An 18,776-nucleotide genomic window follows, 5' to 3' on the forward strand; every position below is an offset into this window, starting at 1 on the left:
TGTAGACAGAGTTCCTCAGCCGGGGGTCACTTCTTGCAGCCTCTCAATCTGCGTGTGCTGAAAAACTATTCCTCCAACATGCACCTGAGTAGGTGAAGGGAGCATCCAAAACGAAGGAGTTATCACCAATTTTTTCCCTTCTCTCCGGGTCTATACTCCTTTCTGGCAAATCACCCTCCGATGCAATTAACCCAGGAAGAAGACTTTGTGAAGGGGGACTCGACGCCGACCACCGCAGCTCTCCAGTCCGACGGCAGCGCCGGATCTCCGGCCAAAATGTGCAGTGAATGTTACGTGAACCAGACATTTGTGCACGACGATGGCACCGTGAACGACCACAAGCCACGGTAAGAGAAAACACAGGGGCAAGTAGGGATGCAAACTTTAAGTATCATAATGCATGTGGACATTAGTCATGCTTCAGATCATGCATATAAACTGTGAAAAGTGACACATATCTTTGTTTTGTGTGAAAACATGCCTTTTTGTTGTATCAGTGATTTGCAGAGTTCCATTCATACACTGTGTGCTCATGTTCTGCTGTCACCATGCTGTGTCCCAGCTGTCAGTACAGACCATTATCTCCTACTAATGCAACTCAACTCAACAGGGACTGTTTTGGGGGGAAGTAGCTCAAGTGAGAAAAAGGGTACTTCCCATAATCATTTATAAATATAGTTGCATCTCTGACTTACTGACCGATTTATTTGAATACCCTCACACTCACGCAATTGTTTAAAGGTCCCATATTCCGGTTATTACCCGTCCCCTTGTGTGTTATGAAGGATTTTATGCATGTAAATAGTCTGCAAAGTCACAAACTCTCAAAGTACACCCTGTAGCGAGTAAAACTCTAACACAGAAATGTCTATGCTGCTCCAAAACGCCTCGTTGGAGATTTCTCTTTTTCTTCCTGGGTACTAGTGATGTGTCGGTCGCGAACGAGCCGATTCTTTTGAACGGCTCTTTGGTACGAACGAGGGGAACCGAGTCGTACTTGGTGAGAGCCGTTCTTCTTATCGTTCAATCAAAGTTGGTCCGCACTCACTGCCTGCCAAAATTCACTCGCCTTTTAAAAAGCTTGATTTTGTTCCCCAAACGTATTCTGTGAAGACCCGCCCCTACTCTGATTTGTAGGTTTCAGCACGAGGAGTTAGGTGGGGTGGGTCTTCACGGAATACGCGAGAGAGAGAAGTCATAACAAGTGGTACTGGACAGATAGACGACGTGTTTTTCGGATGTAAAATGAGCCAAACACGAAAACGCAGCAGCATTTGGATGCACTTCAACCAAAACCCAGGCAGTGATAAAGCGCACCATTTGTAAAGGCAAAATATCCTTTAAAGCAGGGTCAACAAATAATCTCCATCGCCACTTAAAAACACACTACTAATATTAAGAGTTGCGTGAATTTCATTCAAGGCAAGGCAACTTTATTTACTTAACACATGCAGAGGGTAAATTCAAAGTACATTCACTGACATGAATGACATGGATATGGCGCCACCTTGTGTCATGTTTACAATGCAGATTATTGACATTAGGTCTGGCAATGCAGTCAATCATTATCCTGGTGATTATTTCGCAGATAAACCTAGTAACCCCGCCCCCTTTTTAAAAAAACGGCTCTTTTGAACGGCTCTTTTGAACGGCTCTTTGAAAGGAACGGAGCCATAAGATCCGGCTCCCTTCAAAGAGCCATAATTCCCATCACTACTGGGTACAGTAACGTGCCCATTCCCAAATGGACCCATTGGTCCAAATCCGTGGAGCTGTTACGTTACGTCCGCAGAGCCGTTACGTTAAGTCCGTGGATTGGTCCAAATTGACCAATCCGCGGACTTCCTCACACACACACTCAATCTCTTCTCAGCTGCAGCTCCGCCGATTTCTCCTCCCTGAGACGGCGGGACGCGGCGAGGCTGTGAGTCGAGGTGTGAGCACACACACAAACTCCCAGCCAGGCTGCGGGTGTGTGTTCGGGATGGGTTTCGCTGTCTCTCGCTGTCTCGCAGACGGCCACTGGGCTCACAGGGAGGGGGGGGGGGGCAGGAGCTCCAACAAGCCGTTTAGGACAGAGAGTGAATACACATACTATACAGAGATGCTGTATGAGAAACCAATGTGATTTTGGAAAATTGCACAATATAAATCTATTCTAGTAGACCTCAACAATGGAATTATGATCAGTAGAAATGGCCATGACATGGGACCTTTAATACTCAACAGAATTCTACAAAAGAATCAGCTAACACAGAGACAATGATCTTCTTTAGTATTCACTAAGCCAGTGGTTCCCAAACTTTTTGGGCCCAAGGCACACCAAAGGACAAAAAAAAATCTCAAGGCACACCTATTTTGCAAAATAGCCCTTATAACACGTGTTATCACTCATATCATGTAAAATATCTGTAAATGTGCATAATTATTTACTAATGCCAAATAAAATGTGACAAAGACAACTATATTACTCATGAAATATTTGTTAACGAAATATTTCAATTAATTTGAAACTTTATGAAATTAGGCTTCATCAAAGCAGCAACACACTCATTTAAACCAGACAGGTCACACAATAAAAAATGAGGCAAAGGAAACTCAGCAGAAATTCAGCAGAGAGAACTGTCAATGCAAGGAAGCTGCACTGTCCATGGTCCTGAACTACAAATTATAAATATAACATTTCAGCAATCAGCATTGAAACATGTGCTATTGTAAATATTTTTGCCGACTTACAAATTAGTGAGATACATGTGCCTGTCGGGGCGCGCAGATTTTTTTAATCCTTGGTGGCACTGAGGAGAGGGCCACTCGCAAGTCCTGTTCAACAGAGAGCCGTGACCTCCTGTTGTTCTTCATGTAAACCAGAGTAGAGAACGCCAACTCACACAGGTAGGTAGTGGGAAAAAGAAGAAGTTGCTCAATCGCGTGGTGGGAGATGCTTGGGTACTCCGATGCAGAAGCCAACCAAAACTGATCCAGTGGGAGCTCACTAAATTTGAGTTTCAGTGTGCGGTCCACACGGAGCTCTGCGCACTCCTCTCTCTCTTTCATAGTGAGCTTTTCTGATGAGAGTTCCGGGTGGAATGGGTCTCGGATCCAGTCATAGTCCTCGATGTCAGCCACATGTGGAAAATAGCGGTCAAACCTCTCTTTTAAGGTCTGAAGGTGTTCGGCATATACAGCGCGCTCCCTTGCTGCCTGCGGCGCAGCTGATGCCAGCGGGAACATGTCCATGGAGCCCTGTTCCAAAGCCTCGCGCCACAGGATAAGTTTGCCCATAAACCCCCGAATCTTGTCTGTGGATGTTAAAATGTTTTCATTCCTGCCCTGAAGCTTGGCGTTTAACTCGTTGAGATGCCCAAATATGTCAGCGAGGTAAGCCAGCCTGGCGCACCACCTCTCATCCGCGAGCTTGTCTTTATGTGGGACAGCGTGTTCACGTGAAAAATCCAAAAGCTCTTCCCGAAGCTCATAAAGACGGGATAGGACTTTCCCCCGTGACAGCCAACGTACCTCTGTATGGAGGATCAGTGGTCGGCTCCCATCTCGGCGCACAGCTGGGAGAAGGGGCGAGATTTCAGGGGCCTTGATTTTATGTAATTCACCACCTGCACAGCCTGATTCAGCACCTCAGTCAACTCCAGGGGCATGGTTTTGGCAACTAATGCCTCTCTATGCAAAATGCAGTGGTTTGTGACGATATGTGGGTTTTGTGCTCTCACCTTAGCAATAAATCCTTTCACTCTCCCCGTCATGCTTGCTGCACCATCTGTGCAAATACTGACGCACATATTCCAGGTCAGACTGTTCTCTTTTAAATAGTTATGAGTTACCCTGAATATTTCTTCTCCCGTAGTATGGCTTTCCATTTCTTTGCAGAAGAAAAACCTCTCTTTGATAGAGTCAGCATCAACATATCTGACGTTTGCCAGAAGTTGGGCAGCCACACTTATGTCAGTAGATTCGTCTATTTGTAGGGAAAATCTGCCGCTCGCCTGCAGTTTCTCTGTCAAATGTTGCTCAATGTCTTCTGACATGTCGTCGATTCTTCTTTTGATTGTATTATCAGACGACGGCACTTTGGATAGCTCATTTGCGGCATCTGGACCCAGCATGATACCTACAATTTTTTTGCAAGCGGGGAGGATGAGTGTCTCCGCTATTGTGTGAGGTTTCTTCTGCTTTGCAATGAGCTCCGCTAGCATGTAACTAGCCTCCATTGCCTTTTCAGACACTTTCACACAATCCAACAAACGGTCTTGCTGCCTCTGGTTCAGATCCCGCGCTCTTATGAAGTAGGCCAAGTTTCTCTGAACATGGAAGGGATGTTTGGTTTCCAAGTGCCTCTTTAGCTTGCTTGGAACCATGTTCGCATTAGCTAACTTCTCCCGACAGACGACGCACTCGGGTTGAGGATTGTTGCCATCCCCGGTCCAACTGAAGCCATAAGACAGGTAACTTTCATGATACTGTCTGCTGACAGTTTTTTTCCTCTTTTCTTTCGGTGGTGGGTTGTCGGCAATCTCTGCACTGGTGGTTGGTGGTTTGCTCCGCACAAGAAAGCGCTCCATTTTCCCTCTTGCGTGTTTCTTTGTTTTAATGTTGTCCTTCAGCCTTCGATGTGTCACGGTCGTATAATTCCCACCTGCAACTGCGTTAACAGCGAAATATGGGGTTCCGTGAGGATTTTTATTAAAAGAATTGTTTTTAGGTATAGAGTTTGCCTCTGTATTATGAAATGAGTGCATACAAAGTACTGATATAGTAAATTAAAAAATAATTATTTTTGTGTAGTTGTATATTGCAATAATAACGTATGGTTGTCACAAAATCCCACGGCACACCCGGACTTGCCTCACGGCACACCAGTGTGCCGCGGCACACAGTTTGGGAACCACTGGTCTAAGCACAAGAGCAAACAACAAACTAGTACAAGTAATAGTTATTAAATGAGCAGCCAACAATCAAAATTATGAATTGCTGTTTAAGGCAGGACATTACAGGCAAAAAGATAGTTTAGTGGGAATGCTGATAACAGCATTCCAACTATCTGTTCTTCAAAATCTTTATTCCGCCCGTTAACAAAATGCCTCTTGAGGGCATGAAGTGACAAAAACGTTCAACATGTCTCCATTAAAGCCCATTGTAATTTCAGGCTGGTATTTCCTCACAGCAGCAGCCGCACACCTTTAGTTAATCTGCCAAAAAGGCCACATTATTAACCCGAAAGTACACAAAAAGTACACTTCAGATGCTCAAGGTCCTTGAGATGCTTCACATTTTGAAATTTCACCGATATCTGTTACGGTTCTTCCACAAAACGTTCACATGTAAGAGGTTTATCTCTCATTCAGAACAATGGAAACCTTTGATCTCTGGACACGTCGTTAGCTCAAATATAAACACCTGTGTCATGGAACACGATGATGTCATCACTCCAACTGACATGCTCAGAACAGCAGACTTCAGATAATGGTTAATGGTCCTGCCCTCAACAGGTCTACGTCAATTATGGGGTGTCATCATATGCCGTTTCCATGGAAACGCATCCCTCGCCATAAAATACGATGTCGCTATACATTAAAGGTAGGGTATGTAAGTTTGAGAAACCGGCTCGAGATACACTTTTTGTTATATTCCATGGAATGCTCTTAACATCCCGATAGCAATGAATATCTTAAGTGCTTTGACAAAAAATCCATAAAAAAATGTCATCTGTGGAAGCCGTAGTACTGTGAAAAGCACGACCAATCATTTTAGCCGGCCCGGCTAAAATAACTGGATGGCCTACCTGCCTGTCAGCCTTCCATCTGTGCACAAACTTATCTCGTGCCCTCATTGGTCATGTGCGCGTTCGTGTGTGTTGGAGGAGGGGCTCTGTAAGGAAGTGGCAGATTTTCTCCGGTCGTGTATTTTCAAATTCTAGCAATCTCGAGCCGGTTTCTCAAACTTACATACCCTACCTTTAACTCCTATGAAAATGTTCAAAAAGTGCTCAAACTTCACATGTGTGCTAACAGTCCAGCCGTGAATACATCTACGGGACAGTTTTGAGATTTCTTCAAATGCCGTTGCCATGGCAACACAATGCTCGCCATGAAACACGGTGTTCTCATAACTTCAGTGAAAATGCTCCAAACGGCCCAAAACTTCACAGGTTTGGAAACGATGCAGCCATCAACGCATCTAAGCGTATTATGGTATGTCATCAAATGCCGTTGGCATGGCGACAGATCATTCGCCATCAAGTTAGTTAAAAAGTTTGCAGTTCAAATATTCTGCTGCTTTTCCAAGCCTTTTTACTTTCTTTTCTTCTCTTATCAGACATTCAAGCCCCCAGTGTTCATGTATCATTTCAATCTAAATTCTTCACTTTCTTCTTACACATTACATTTCAGCATAGCAATTCAGCGTCAGCTTTTCAGCATAAAGCATTCCCACTAGCAATTTCTTCAGGAATTGCATTCTCTAGTTTTTTCATGTACTTGTACATTTTGTTATTTTGCTCTATTTTGCTTCCATGTTTTCTTTCACTCTAATGAAAAGACAACTTCAAAAAAACACATATAAATGGTGTTCTGCACTCAAACTTTTAAATTCTTGAAAGGCTTTTAACTTGATTATTTATTATTGTGATGCTATGAACTATTTATAGTGTAAATTGGAATTATCCACATCTGTGCTCCCGGGTGTATCTGTGTGTTTTCTTCCTGTATGTTCCTGCCTGTGTACATGACATAAGCTGCTGCTCATAACCAATTGCCCCTTGCGGGATTAATAAAGTTGTTGATTGATTGATTGTTCGCTTTACTACCATGTCTGAATTAATCTATAGATTTAAAGCTAATCTGCATTTAAACATAACATTTCCGGGGAAAATACTGACTTGACCTAAGTAACTATCTGGGGAAGTTGTGAGGTGCTATGCTTTTTTAATATCCTTTTCACCTGCAATGACTTGCATGCAAATTTGCGCATTTTAATTAGGCCTAGTTAACGCCTAATTTGCATATCAATGTGGCGATTGTGATGACATTACATTACATTACATTACATTGCCCATACACAGGGGCACACAGGTACATTATTGACTTATCAAGGGTACCCATACACAGGGGCACACAGGTACATTATTGACTTATCAAGGGTACCCATACACAGGGGCACACAGGTACATTATTGACTTATCAAGGGTACCCATACACAGGGGCACACAGGTACATTATTGACTTATCAAGGGTACCCATACACAGGGGCACACAGGTACATTATTGACTTATCAAGGGTACCCATACACAGGGGCACACAGGTACATTATTGACTTATCAAGGGTACCCATACACAGGGGCACACAGGTACATTATTGACTTATCAAGGGTACCCATACACAGGGGCACACAGGTACATTATTGACTTATCAAGGGTACCCATACACAGGGGCACACAGGTACATTATTGACTTATCAAGGGTACCCATACACAGGGGTACACTGTACACTATTGACTTATCAAGGGTACCCATACACAGGGGTACACTGGTACACTATTGACTTATCAAGGGTACCCATACACAGGGGTACACAGGTACATTATTGACTTATCAAGGGTACCCATACACAGGGGTACACTGGTACACTATTGACTTATCAAGGGTACCCATACACAGGGGTACACTGGTACATTATTGACTTATCAAGGGTACCCATACACAGGGGTACACTGGTACATTATTGACTTATCAAGGGTACCCATACACAGGGGTACACTGGTACATTATTGACTTATCAAGGGTACCCATACACAGGGGTACACTGGTACATTATTGACTTATCAAGGGTACCCATACACAGGGGTACACTGGTACATTATTGACTTATCAAGGGTACCCATACACAGGGGCACACTGGTACATTATTGACTTATCAAGGGTACCCATACACAGGGGCACACTGGTACATTATTGACTTATCAAGGGTACCCATACACAGGGGCACACAGGTACATTATTGACTTATCAAGGGTACCCATACACAGGGGCACACTGGTACATTATTGACTTATCAAGGGTACCCATACACAGGGGTACACTGGTACATTATTGACTTATCAAGGGTACCCATACACAGGGGTACACTGGTACATTATTGACTTATCAAGGGTACCCATACACAGGGGTACACTGGTACATTATTGACTTATCAAGGGTACCCATACACAGGGGTACACTGGTACATTATTGACTTATCAAGGGTACCCATACACAGGGGTACACTGTACATTATTGACTTATCAAGGGTACCCATACACAGGGGTACACTGTACATTATTGACTTATCAAGGGTACCCATACACAGGGGTACACAGGTACATTATTGACTTATCAAGGGTACCCATACACAGGGGTACACTGTACATTATTGACTTATCAAGGGTACCCATACACAGGGGTACACTGTACATTATTGACTTATCAAGGGTACCCATACACAGGGGTACACTGTACATTATTGACTTATCAAGGGTACCCATACACAGGGGTACACTGGTACATTATTGACTTATCAAGGGTACCCATACACAGGGGTACACTGTACATTATTGACTTATCAAGGGTACCCATACACAGGGGTACACTGTAATATGACTTATCAAGGGTACCCATACACAGGGGTACACTGGTACATTATTGACTTATCAAGGGTACCCATACACAGGGGTACACTGGTACATTATTGACTTATCAAGGGTACCCATACACAGGGGTACACTGGTACATTATTGACTTATCAAGGGTACCCATACACAGGGGTACATTATTGACTTATCAAGGGTACCCATACACAGGGGTACATTATTGACTTATCAAGGGTACCCATACACAGGGGTACACTGGTACATTATTGACTTATCAAGGGTACTGTTACGAACTCAGACACTTAGGATGTAGGACCCAATTGCACGACCCGGGAGACAGAGGTAAAGTATTAGTAAGATACTTTATTTTCCAAAATACAGCAATGAACAACAAAAAAGGTAACTATCAAATCTCTAACCGAGATGACAAAAATAGAGGAACAAAATGAAAGCGCTCACGTAGTGAGGAATCAAACTTTACAAGAGTACAAAGAGCATAGACCTGACCATAGCAAGAGACAATACGAACTGACAAAGAACACTTGGGAGACAGGGGAATATAAGCACAGGGTAACTAGACACAGGTGGGACCAATCAGGGGCGGGGCTGACATTGATGAGCACAGGAGACACAGGTGAAAATAATCAGGAAGCCTGGAATGAGAGAAAGCAAACGTAAATAACATGCATCTCTCTAGCATTTCTGTCGGTGCACAACAGTACCCCCCCCCCTCTAGGGCCAACTCCTGATGGCCCAGGCTGATTGTAAAAATCGTGGATAAGCGTCTTGTCTACGATAAATGACGCAGCTACCCAGCTTCTAGCCTCAGGACCGTAACCCTTCCAGTCTACCAGGAATTGCTTCCCCCTCCCCCTATTACGGACCTCCAGTAGCTTACGGACCTTGTAAACCTCACCCCCTTCAAAGAACTCGGGCGGTGGAGGGGGCTTGGAGGCGGGAACAAGTGTGCTCTCGCACACCGGCTTGATTTTACTGACGTGAAACGTCGGATGTACTCTCATAGTTCTGGGGAGTTGCAAGCGTACAGACACCGGGTTGATGACTCTGGACACCGGGAAAGGACCCACACATCTCGGAGCCAGTTTCTTTGAGGCGACATGGAGTGGTAAGTCCTTAGTGGAAAGCCAAACATTTTGGCCTGGTCTGTAGGAGGGAGCGACCCTGCGATGGACGTCTGCAACAGCCTTCATCCGAGCTGAACTTCGGAGAAGAGCCTGGCGAGCACCAGCCCAAACTCGTCGACAACGTCTGATCATGGCATGAGCCGATGGAACCCTCACCTCTTCCTCGTTGTTAGGGAAAAATGGAGGCTGGAAACCATTGACACAATGGAATGGAGAGAGACCTGTGGCTGCCGTAGGAAGAGTATTGTGGGCAAACTCGACCCATGTGAGGTGGTCACTCCAGGTAGTCTGGTTCCGGGAGACGAGACAACGTAGCGTAGTCTCTAGTTCCTGGTTCAGACGCTCCGACTGTCCATTTGACTGAGGATGATATCCTGATGACAAGCTGACGGTGGCACCTATGAGTCGACAAAACTCCTTCCAGAAAACGGAAATGAATTGTGGACCCCTGTCGGAAACAATGTCATCAGGGAATCCATGGATCCTGAATATGTGATTCATCATGACCTCTGCGGTGACTTTGGCAGAGGGAAGCTTGGTCAATGGGATGAAGTGAGCCATCTTTGAAAATCGATCCACCACTGTTAGGACCGTAGTCTTGCCTCTGGATGAAGGAAATCCTGTCACAAAATCCATTGAAATGTGTGACCAAGGACGTTGGGGAATCGGCAGGGGCTGGAGCAAGCCCATCTTGACTTGTGATGAGGTCTTATTACACGCACACACCGGACAAGCCGCTACGTACTCTGCCACATCTTTCTTCATGGCTGGCCACCAGAAACGTTGTTGTATCCTGAACATTGTCCTTGTTACCCCCGGATGGCACGAAAGCACAGATGAGTGAGCCCAGTGGATGACCTTGGAGTGAAGAGCCTCAGGAACAAACAGCAGATTGTTGGGACACTCGCTAGGTGCTGGATTCTTGACATTCGCCTTTTTTACGTCCGACTCCACTTGCCAGGAAAAGGCTCCGATCACACGGTTAAGTGGAAGGATGGTCTTGGGCTCTACCGCAAGTGGTTCCGGATCATAAAGACGAGACAAAGCATCGGGTTTTTGATTCTGAGACCCGGGACGAAAAGAGAGGGTGAAATTGAACCTACTAAAGAATAGTGTCCACCTGGCCTGACGGGAGTTGAGACGCTTAGCCTTTCTTATATATTCCAGATTCTTGTGATCTGTCCAGACTAAAAACGGCTGCTCTGCACCCTCTAACCAGTATCTCCATTCCTCGAGGGCAGCTTTTACAGCTAACAGTTCCTTGTTCCCCACGTCGTAATTCCGCTCTGCCGTTGTCAGTTTCCGCGACAGGTAAGCACATGGATGCATCTTGTTGTCTTCTGCAGAACGTTGAGACAGTACTCCTCCAATTCCCTGATTGGAAGCATCAACCTCGACCATAAACTGGCGCTGGGGATCTGGAATGGTGAGTATGGGGGCTGATGTGAATCTCTCTCTGAGACGTTGGAAAGCGAAGTCCGCCTGGGGAGTCCACTTGAAAGGAACCTTAGGAGAAGTCAGAACATGTAGAGGGGCAGCAACAGAACTGAAATTCCTAATAAACTTCCTATAGAAGTTAGCAAACCCTAGAAACTGTTGGACCTTCTTCCTGGAGTCTGGTGTAGGCCACTGGGATACTGCACTGATTTTAGCCGGATCCATTTGCATATGATTAGGTGAGATTATGTATCCTAAGAAGGATACCTCTTTTGTGTGGAACTCACACTTCTCTGCCTTGACATATAACTGATTCTCTAGCAGTTTCTGCAAAACCTGACGGACATGGTTAACATGAGACTTAGTGTCTGGGGAGAAAATCAGAATATCATCCAGATACACAAACACTGAAATATTCAAAAATTCCCGTAAAACCTCATTCACAAGAGCTTGAAACACAGCCGGTGCATTGCATAGTCCAAAGGGCATTACTAGATACTCATAGTGACCACTCTGAGTGTTGAATCCTGTCTTCCACTCATCCCCTTTTCTTATTCTAACCAAGTGATATGCATTTCTTAAATCTAACTTGGTGAATATTTTGGCAGTTTGAAGTAGTTCAAAGGCAGATGTCATGAGTGGCAGAGGATAGCGGTTCTTCACCGTAATGTCATTTAGTGGACTGTAGTCTATGCAAGGTCTCAGAGACCCGTCTTTCTTTCCCACAAAGAAAAATCCCGCTCCGGCTGGAGAAGATGAAGGACGGATAATTCCTGATTTGAGTGAAGAGGAAATGTATTCGTCCATTGCTGCTCTCTCAGGTCTCGAAATCGAATAAAGTTTCCCCTTGGGAATGGGGGGCTCCCGGTAAGAGATCAATGGGACAGTCAAAATCTCGGTGAGGAGGTAGCGACATGGCTTTGGATTTGTTAAAGGCTTCCTTTAAATCATGGTAACAGGAAGGTACCTTCTGTAGATCAGGATAGTCGGGGTGATCTATAATGATTTTACGAGAGTCTGTTGGTGCATTAACAGGTTGTGAAAGTTTACACCTGCCCATACAATCCTCTCCCCATTCCTTAATTTTCCCTGAACGCCAGTCAATGTGAGGATTGTGGATCTTTAGCCATGGAAACCCCAAAATAATCGGGTGCTGAGCCGACTCAAAAATATGGAATTGCATGCTCTCGGTATGGTCCTTATTCACAGTAATCTGAATGGGCTCAGTGCAATGGGTGACTGTGAACAACAAGCGGCCGTCTAAGGCACTGGCATTAATAGGATGAGATAGCGGAACAGTCTTCATTTCTAGCTGATTTACTACGCCCCAGTCCATAAGACTTTCGTCAGCCCCTGAGTCTATTAACACACCCTGGTCAATGGTTTGATTGTTAATACAAATGTTTACCTGCGTAACAGGTCGAGGAGGAAAGTCTGCGGGAAACTTGCTCACCAGCGCCCTCCTTTTGACTGGTGAGCACGATCTTTTCCCGGGCATGAAGCGAGTTGATGATCCGACTGGCCGCAGTAGAAACAACAACCCTCCCGTAGACGGCGCTGCCTCTCCTCCAGAGAAAGCCTGGTTCTTCCCAGCTGCATGGGTTCCCCGGAGTCATTCGGAAGTGTAATCCTCTGACGGTGTGGTAACATGGGCTGGACATCCTCGGCTGGCGGCGCGACCCACCAAGATGCATTCTGGGGGCTGGGAATAACGTCTCGGTTGCGTCGACGCTCCCTCTCTCTTTCCCGAAGACGGTTATCGATCCGGATGGCCACGGCGATGAGAGATTCCAGATCCCGGGGTGTCTCCAGTGGAGCCAGCTGGTCTTTTATCGGTTCCGAAAGTCCCGTCATGAAGGCGTCACGAAGAGCCGGAACATTCCATCCGCTGTCCGCTGCTGCTGTGCGAAACTCGATGGCGTAATCAACCACCTGGCGGTTGAGCTGGCGTATATGAAAAAGTTTTCTGCTGGCCTCTGTAGCAGGCGATGAGTGGTCAAAAATACGACTCATAGTCTCTATGAAATCGGTCAATGAGTAACATAGTTCAGTTTCTCTTGACCATTCTGCAGTAGCCCAGGCTGCAGCTCTTCCCGTTAAATGAGACACAATAAACGCCACTTTACCATGGTCCGATGAAAAGGCTCCTGGGTTGTGTTGAAAATGCAGATCGCACTGTACCAAAAAGGCTCTGCAATTAGAAGAATCTCCGGAAAATCTCTCCGGAAGAGCCAGCCGTAAAGGGGAAGAAACAGCCTGACTTGGGAAATCAGCTGGAGCATTGACAGGCAACCTCTCAGTTGTGGATGACGTCACCGGAGGAGCAGTCTGTTGGTGAGTGAAAAAATGATTCATTTGGACAGCCAGTTGTTGCATCTGTGTGGATAATGCTTCCTGAATCCCGGCCTGGCGTCCTCTTAGTTCTTGCATTTCCTGGTTGACTAGGCCCAGCTGTTCCTCGTGATGAAAGATCTTCACGCCCTGTGCTGACAGCGCTGCGTGAAGCGTTCTTGGGTCGGCTGGGTCCATAATGGTCAGTTCGTTCTGTTACGAACTCAGACACTTAGGATGTAGGACCCAATTGCACGACCCGGGAGACAGAGGTAAAGTATTAGTAAGATACTTTATTTTCCAAAATACAGCAATGAACAACAAAAAAGGTAACTATCAAATCTCTAACCGAGATGACAAAAATAGAGGAACAAAATGAAAGCGCTCACGTAGTGAGGAATCAAACTTTACAAGAGTACAAAGAGCATAGACCTGACCATAGCAAGAGACAATACGAACTGACAAAGAACACTTGGGAGACAGGGGAATATAAGCACAGGGTAACTAGACACAGGTGGGACCAATCAGGGGCGGGGCTGACATTGATGAGCACAGGAGACACAGGTGAAAATAATCAGGAAGCCTGGAATGAGAGAAAGCAAACGTAAATAACATGCATCTCTCTAGCATTTCTGTCGGTGCACAACAGGTACCCATACACAGGGGTACACTGGTACATTATTGACTTATCAAGGGTACCCATACACAGGGGTACACTGGTACATTATTGACTTATCAAGGGTACCCATACACAGGGGTACACTGGTACATTATTGACTTATCAAGGGTACCCATACACAGGGGTACACAGGTACATTATTGACTTATCAAGGGTACCTTGGCTGAAAAAACAAAGGTTTGAAGAGTCGGCTCAGTAGGCTGCAGGACTGAACTGCTCCTATGACAGAAGGAGCTGCAACAGACAGGTAAAGCCTGAAAGCTTCAGGATGATTACATGAGTAGGCGTCGAGGCTCAGAGACTTTTCACCGGGCGAAAACACTTTCTCTCAGATTGTGACGCTATCTTTTTTCTTTCCCATTTCCTTTACTTTTCTGCATTTCCACATCAGACTTTCTGCATTTTCCCACCTCCTTGTTTCTCTTCAGCGTTGCCTGTCCTCCTTGTTGCTTTCTCCTCCTCTTCTCCCTTTATTTCCTTCCTGCTCCTTTACTGTCCTCCTCTCCCTCCTGCAGCTCCTCCTCAGCTCCTCTCCAGACCCACAGCAGCAGCAGTGGGGTGATCCTGGACATCTCTGCCCTTAACATGGAGCAGAAGGAGAGCGAAGAGGTGCCTCCGCTGCCCCCCCGCTTCCGCTTCCGAGACCTGCTGCTCGGGGACCAGAGCTTCCAGAATGATGACAGGTAGGCAGCAGACAAAGAGACAGACACGTTCAGATTATGTTGTGTATTTGGTGATGTGCAAAGTGAAAACAAGTGAGAAATGGTGAGAGACATACCAGAGTTTGACGGTCTACTAATGCACTACTGTTAAGGCTTTAAAGCTGCAACAATAACCTCATGATCTGTTTGGCCAGTGACTTGTTTGTCAGATGCACACCTTCAACCAACGCTGGCTTCCCTTCTTTATCCATACACTTTATCATCTAAATGCAGTAGTCCAGAGTAGTGTTGACCAATCACATTCAAGCAGTTTGTGTGGAGAGAAATCCATAAACATATTCACAGAAAGTAGAATAAAATCCAATAAAACATTGGTACTTGTCCAGTGTAGTTATACAATGCTGCATTAATTTTGAGTCATAAGGTCACATGGCATGGAAAATATATGAGAATTTAAAAATAAGAATTCAAATAATAATATTTGTATGAGAAGCTCTAAAATCCAATAAAAAGAGGTGTCTTCATGGAGTCTTTAGGGTGCATGATGTAGAACCTAGTGAAAAAATCCAACATTTTCATATCATAAAAAGACCATACAGATTAAAGGTCCCATGTCATGGCCACTTCTACTGATCATAATTCCATTGTTGAGGTCTACTAGAATAGATTTACATTGTTCAATGTTCCAAACTCACATTGGTTTCTCATACAGCATCTCTGTATAGTATGTGTATTCACTCTCTGTCCTACACGGCTTGTTGGAGCTCCTGCTACTTTAAGCAAAGTGAATAATCAGCTATTTATCTACACTTCCCGTTGGTTGCAAATCTAAAACACTATATGGTAAAGGAAATTACTTACAGTAATTCAAAATACAGCTACATCAAATTCATCTTTCCTCATTTCAAATGGTAGCTTCTGTTAATTTTTTGTGCTGCCATGTGTCCACAATCCAAAATAAACTTTTAGTTTGAGCAGTGAGCGATTATTTGACGTCATCCCAGCTCTATCTGTTATCTAATGCTGCTCTCACCTATCAGAAGAGCTGATTACTGGACCTCTTCAGTTCAAGAGCCCTCGACCCTCTTCAGTGAAGGTGTCTGCACTTCCTTTAAACTAACATCAGAGCAGGGAGGGTTTACCTTCCTGCAGTCTTTAACAGCAGTACAGGGAGGACTGCTCGTTGCAAAAAATACTCTTTATTGAATTTTACACATTCTAACACAAAACAATGCACGACACCAGGGTCCTTCTTCATTTTCTTTTTAAATATCGCACTTATTCCCCTGGGAATAAGTGCCCAGAATCTAGATACTAATTGACATTCCCAATAGCAGTGGAAACATGTCCCTCTATGAACACATACAGGGGAAATGGAACAGTTAGGTAAGTGACAGGAGTAACATGCAGTCTGTGAAGAATGTGATACTGGCTTTCCCTGTTACATATAAACGTGGTTCTGATTAAGTTTATAGATGCTTGCAAATCATCTTCAATATGTTCAGTTCCCAAATCATTCTCCCATCTACGGGAAATATTTGGCAGTTCGTATGTGCAAGCAGAACCAAGGAGTGAATAAAAGGATGAGATAAAAGTGCTTTCCATTTTGCCGATAAACTTCTCTGAGTCACTGCAAGGGAGGAATCAATGATGTCTTGTAGCTGTGAGGAGTGTTCTTTCATCCTGTTATAGGTGTAAGTGCTCTTTAGATTGTTTCAGTTTTGAATGAGAAAATAAAGCAAGGAGTTGGTAGAGCTGTCCATGGTGCTGAAAATGAGGACGTTTCTGAATCACTGCAGTTTTGTTAGAGGTTGTGAAGAAGGCTGCGCTTGTGTTCGATACATTTCCCTCGAGAATGTATTCAAAACTTCAAAAAGGTCTGACAGGAAACACGCTTTCCTGCATTCTTCCTGTGACCTAATTCACAGTAAGAATGTGAAATGAGCTCTTGCCACCATCAGTCCTTCTGTTGTCTGTTTTCCTCATCCTTACTGTCTCCTCTTTATATTTAGTTTGCAATTTGATTAACAAAATCAATAGCACGATTATTTCTTTTCATCCTGAGATTTGAAACGCTGCAAGCTGAGCTCTTTTCTAAAAGTCTGAAAAAAGAGAGTCAAAAATATCCTAAGAAAAGAAAAACCTGTGTGCTTTTTTTCTGTTATAGCAGAAAAGAGTGCCTGAATTGACCCGTCTCGAGGAGTTTGTAATATGCTCATAAGTGCGTCCCCTTGAGATATGTATTCTGTATTTAAGCTGCCAGATGGACCTCAGGAGAGTAAAGATCAAATGCAATTTTAGATGTGATTACAGCAGCCGAACACCTTTGAGACGGCAGTGTGTTTTCAGAATATTTGCCAGGAAAAACAACAAGCTCTGCAAACGCTTTGAGTGAAATGTGATCCCCTCACCTTGCAACAACCACCGCTATAGCCCCAATAAAGCGCTCCACATTCCCAGCTCCTGTTTAGACACTAGCTATAATTCCTCTGCCGTCCGTCCCCGGTAGATAGTGTTGTTGGAGATGACGGATGTTCAGTGGACAGTCTTTTGTGCGTCTGTGAACTCCCTAATGTCACTGAACACATCTTCCCAGGATCATCAATCACTCACAGCTTCCTCTTTCAAAGTCAGGCATGCATGAGAAGAAAAACTAAAAAGTGTGAATACACAATATTGACAAACCGTCTATATCTAAAGTCAGATACGCGTTCTCTGAGGCTCATTTTGAAATGTTCATGTTTTCATCAATGTTTTGCTTTCTGTCACCTTCTGTCCAATTGACTTTGTTTATAACACGTCTTCCAACATCCACAGCTAAGTGAAGTCTCTCTGAGCATGACTCAGCGATACATCAATGCCTAGTTTTACATGCTATAAAGTTCTCTTCTGTCAATTGACTAATCAGTTTTATCATTAAATATTTGATATCAGGGCTTCAACTATTTATCATCACATGCAAAACCCAAACATATTTAAACAAAAAAGCAACAAAACCTCACAACTGAAAAAGCTGTAACAACGTAACTGCTTCAAAATAACATGAATTAAGTAAGGGATAATGTGCAGCGAGGCGGTCATTATGGGTCAAAGAACACCCGACAGGCTGATCAGGAGCCCGACGCGACGCGGAGGGATCTTGATCAGCATGAAGCGTGTTCTTTGACCCATAATGACCAAGTCGCTGCACATTATCCCGCTTATTACAAGGCCACATTCTCAACAAAGTAACGACATGACTCCCAATATTAATTTAAATGCTTTTATAGATTTAGAAAATGTTCTTATTGATTTTAAATGACATGCACCCGCTAAGCAAAATGGTCCGTTGTTACCGTTTGAACTACGTAGCAACGGCAGGAACTGCTTCGATAGCGTTTTTGCGGAGTGTCCGCAGCTCCGTGTTGAGGGTTTCTGCCCCGTTACTTCTCCGCTGTTTTCTTGTCCCTCTTATATTTTTATTTTCTTCGCTGGGGACTCATCAGGCACTAAACATTCATCCAAATTACTGTGCTTTCCAAATATATTAAAAGTGGAGTGTGGCCTCTTCTGTATTTTCAAAAAGCTCTGACCCATACAGGAGGTCATCTATAAATGACTACTTTAGGCTTTTTAAATGAAGAGCAGACAAAGAGGTGGAAGGGAGACAGGAGGAGAGAAAAGCCTCTTTTTATGTTGAATTATCTCAATTATTTGTATTTATCGACTTAGTTCGTATACAGATGCATTTCGTTCAGAATACAAACTCGTGATTTATCATAAAATAAAGGTTAATCACAACAAAGAAACAAAAATAAAATAAAAAAGATGAATAAAATACTGTTGTCTATATACTGTACATACACACGTACACATACATACAGACATACAGTAAGCAGAACTGAA

The 18,776-nt window shown here is 44.2% G+C and overlaps 1 protein-coding gene across 1 annotated transcript in view; it reads left to right on the top strand.

The window, feature by feature from the left end:
• The first annotated feature begins 224 nt into the window (after positions 1-224).
• Positions 225-18,776, top strand: part of LOC117476759 (potassium channel subfamily T member 1-like) — a 69,325-nt gene continuing 50,773 nt past the window's right edge. Inside the window, 2 exon segments of the mRNA XM_034123486.1 lie at positions 225-347; positions 14,745-14,912. Of these exon segments, the coding sequence (XP_033979377.1) occupies positions 277-347; positions 14,745-14,912 (239 nt within the window). The 5' untranslated portion in view covers positions 225-276.

The sequence above is a fragment of the Trematomus bernacchii genome, unplaced genomic scaffold (assembly GCF_902827165.1).
Source record: "Trematomus bernacchii unplaced genomic scaffold, fTreBer1.1, whole genome shotgun sequence".
Lineage (NCBI taxonomy): Eukaryota > Metazoa > Chordata > Actinopteri > Perciformes > Nototheniidae > Trematomus > Trematomus bernacchii.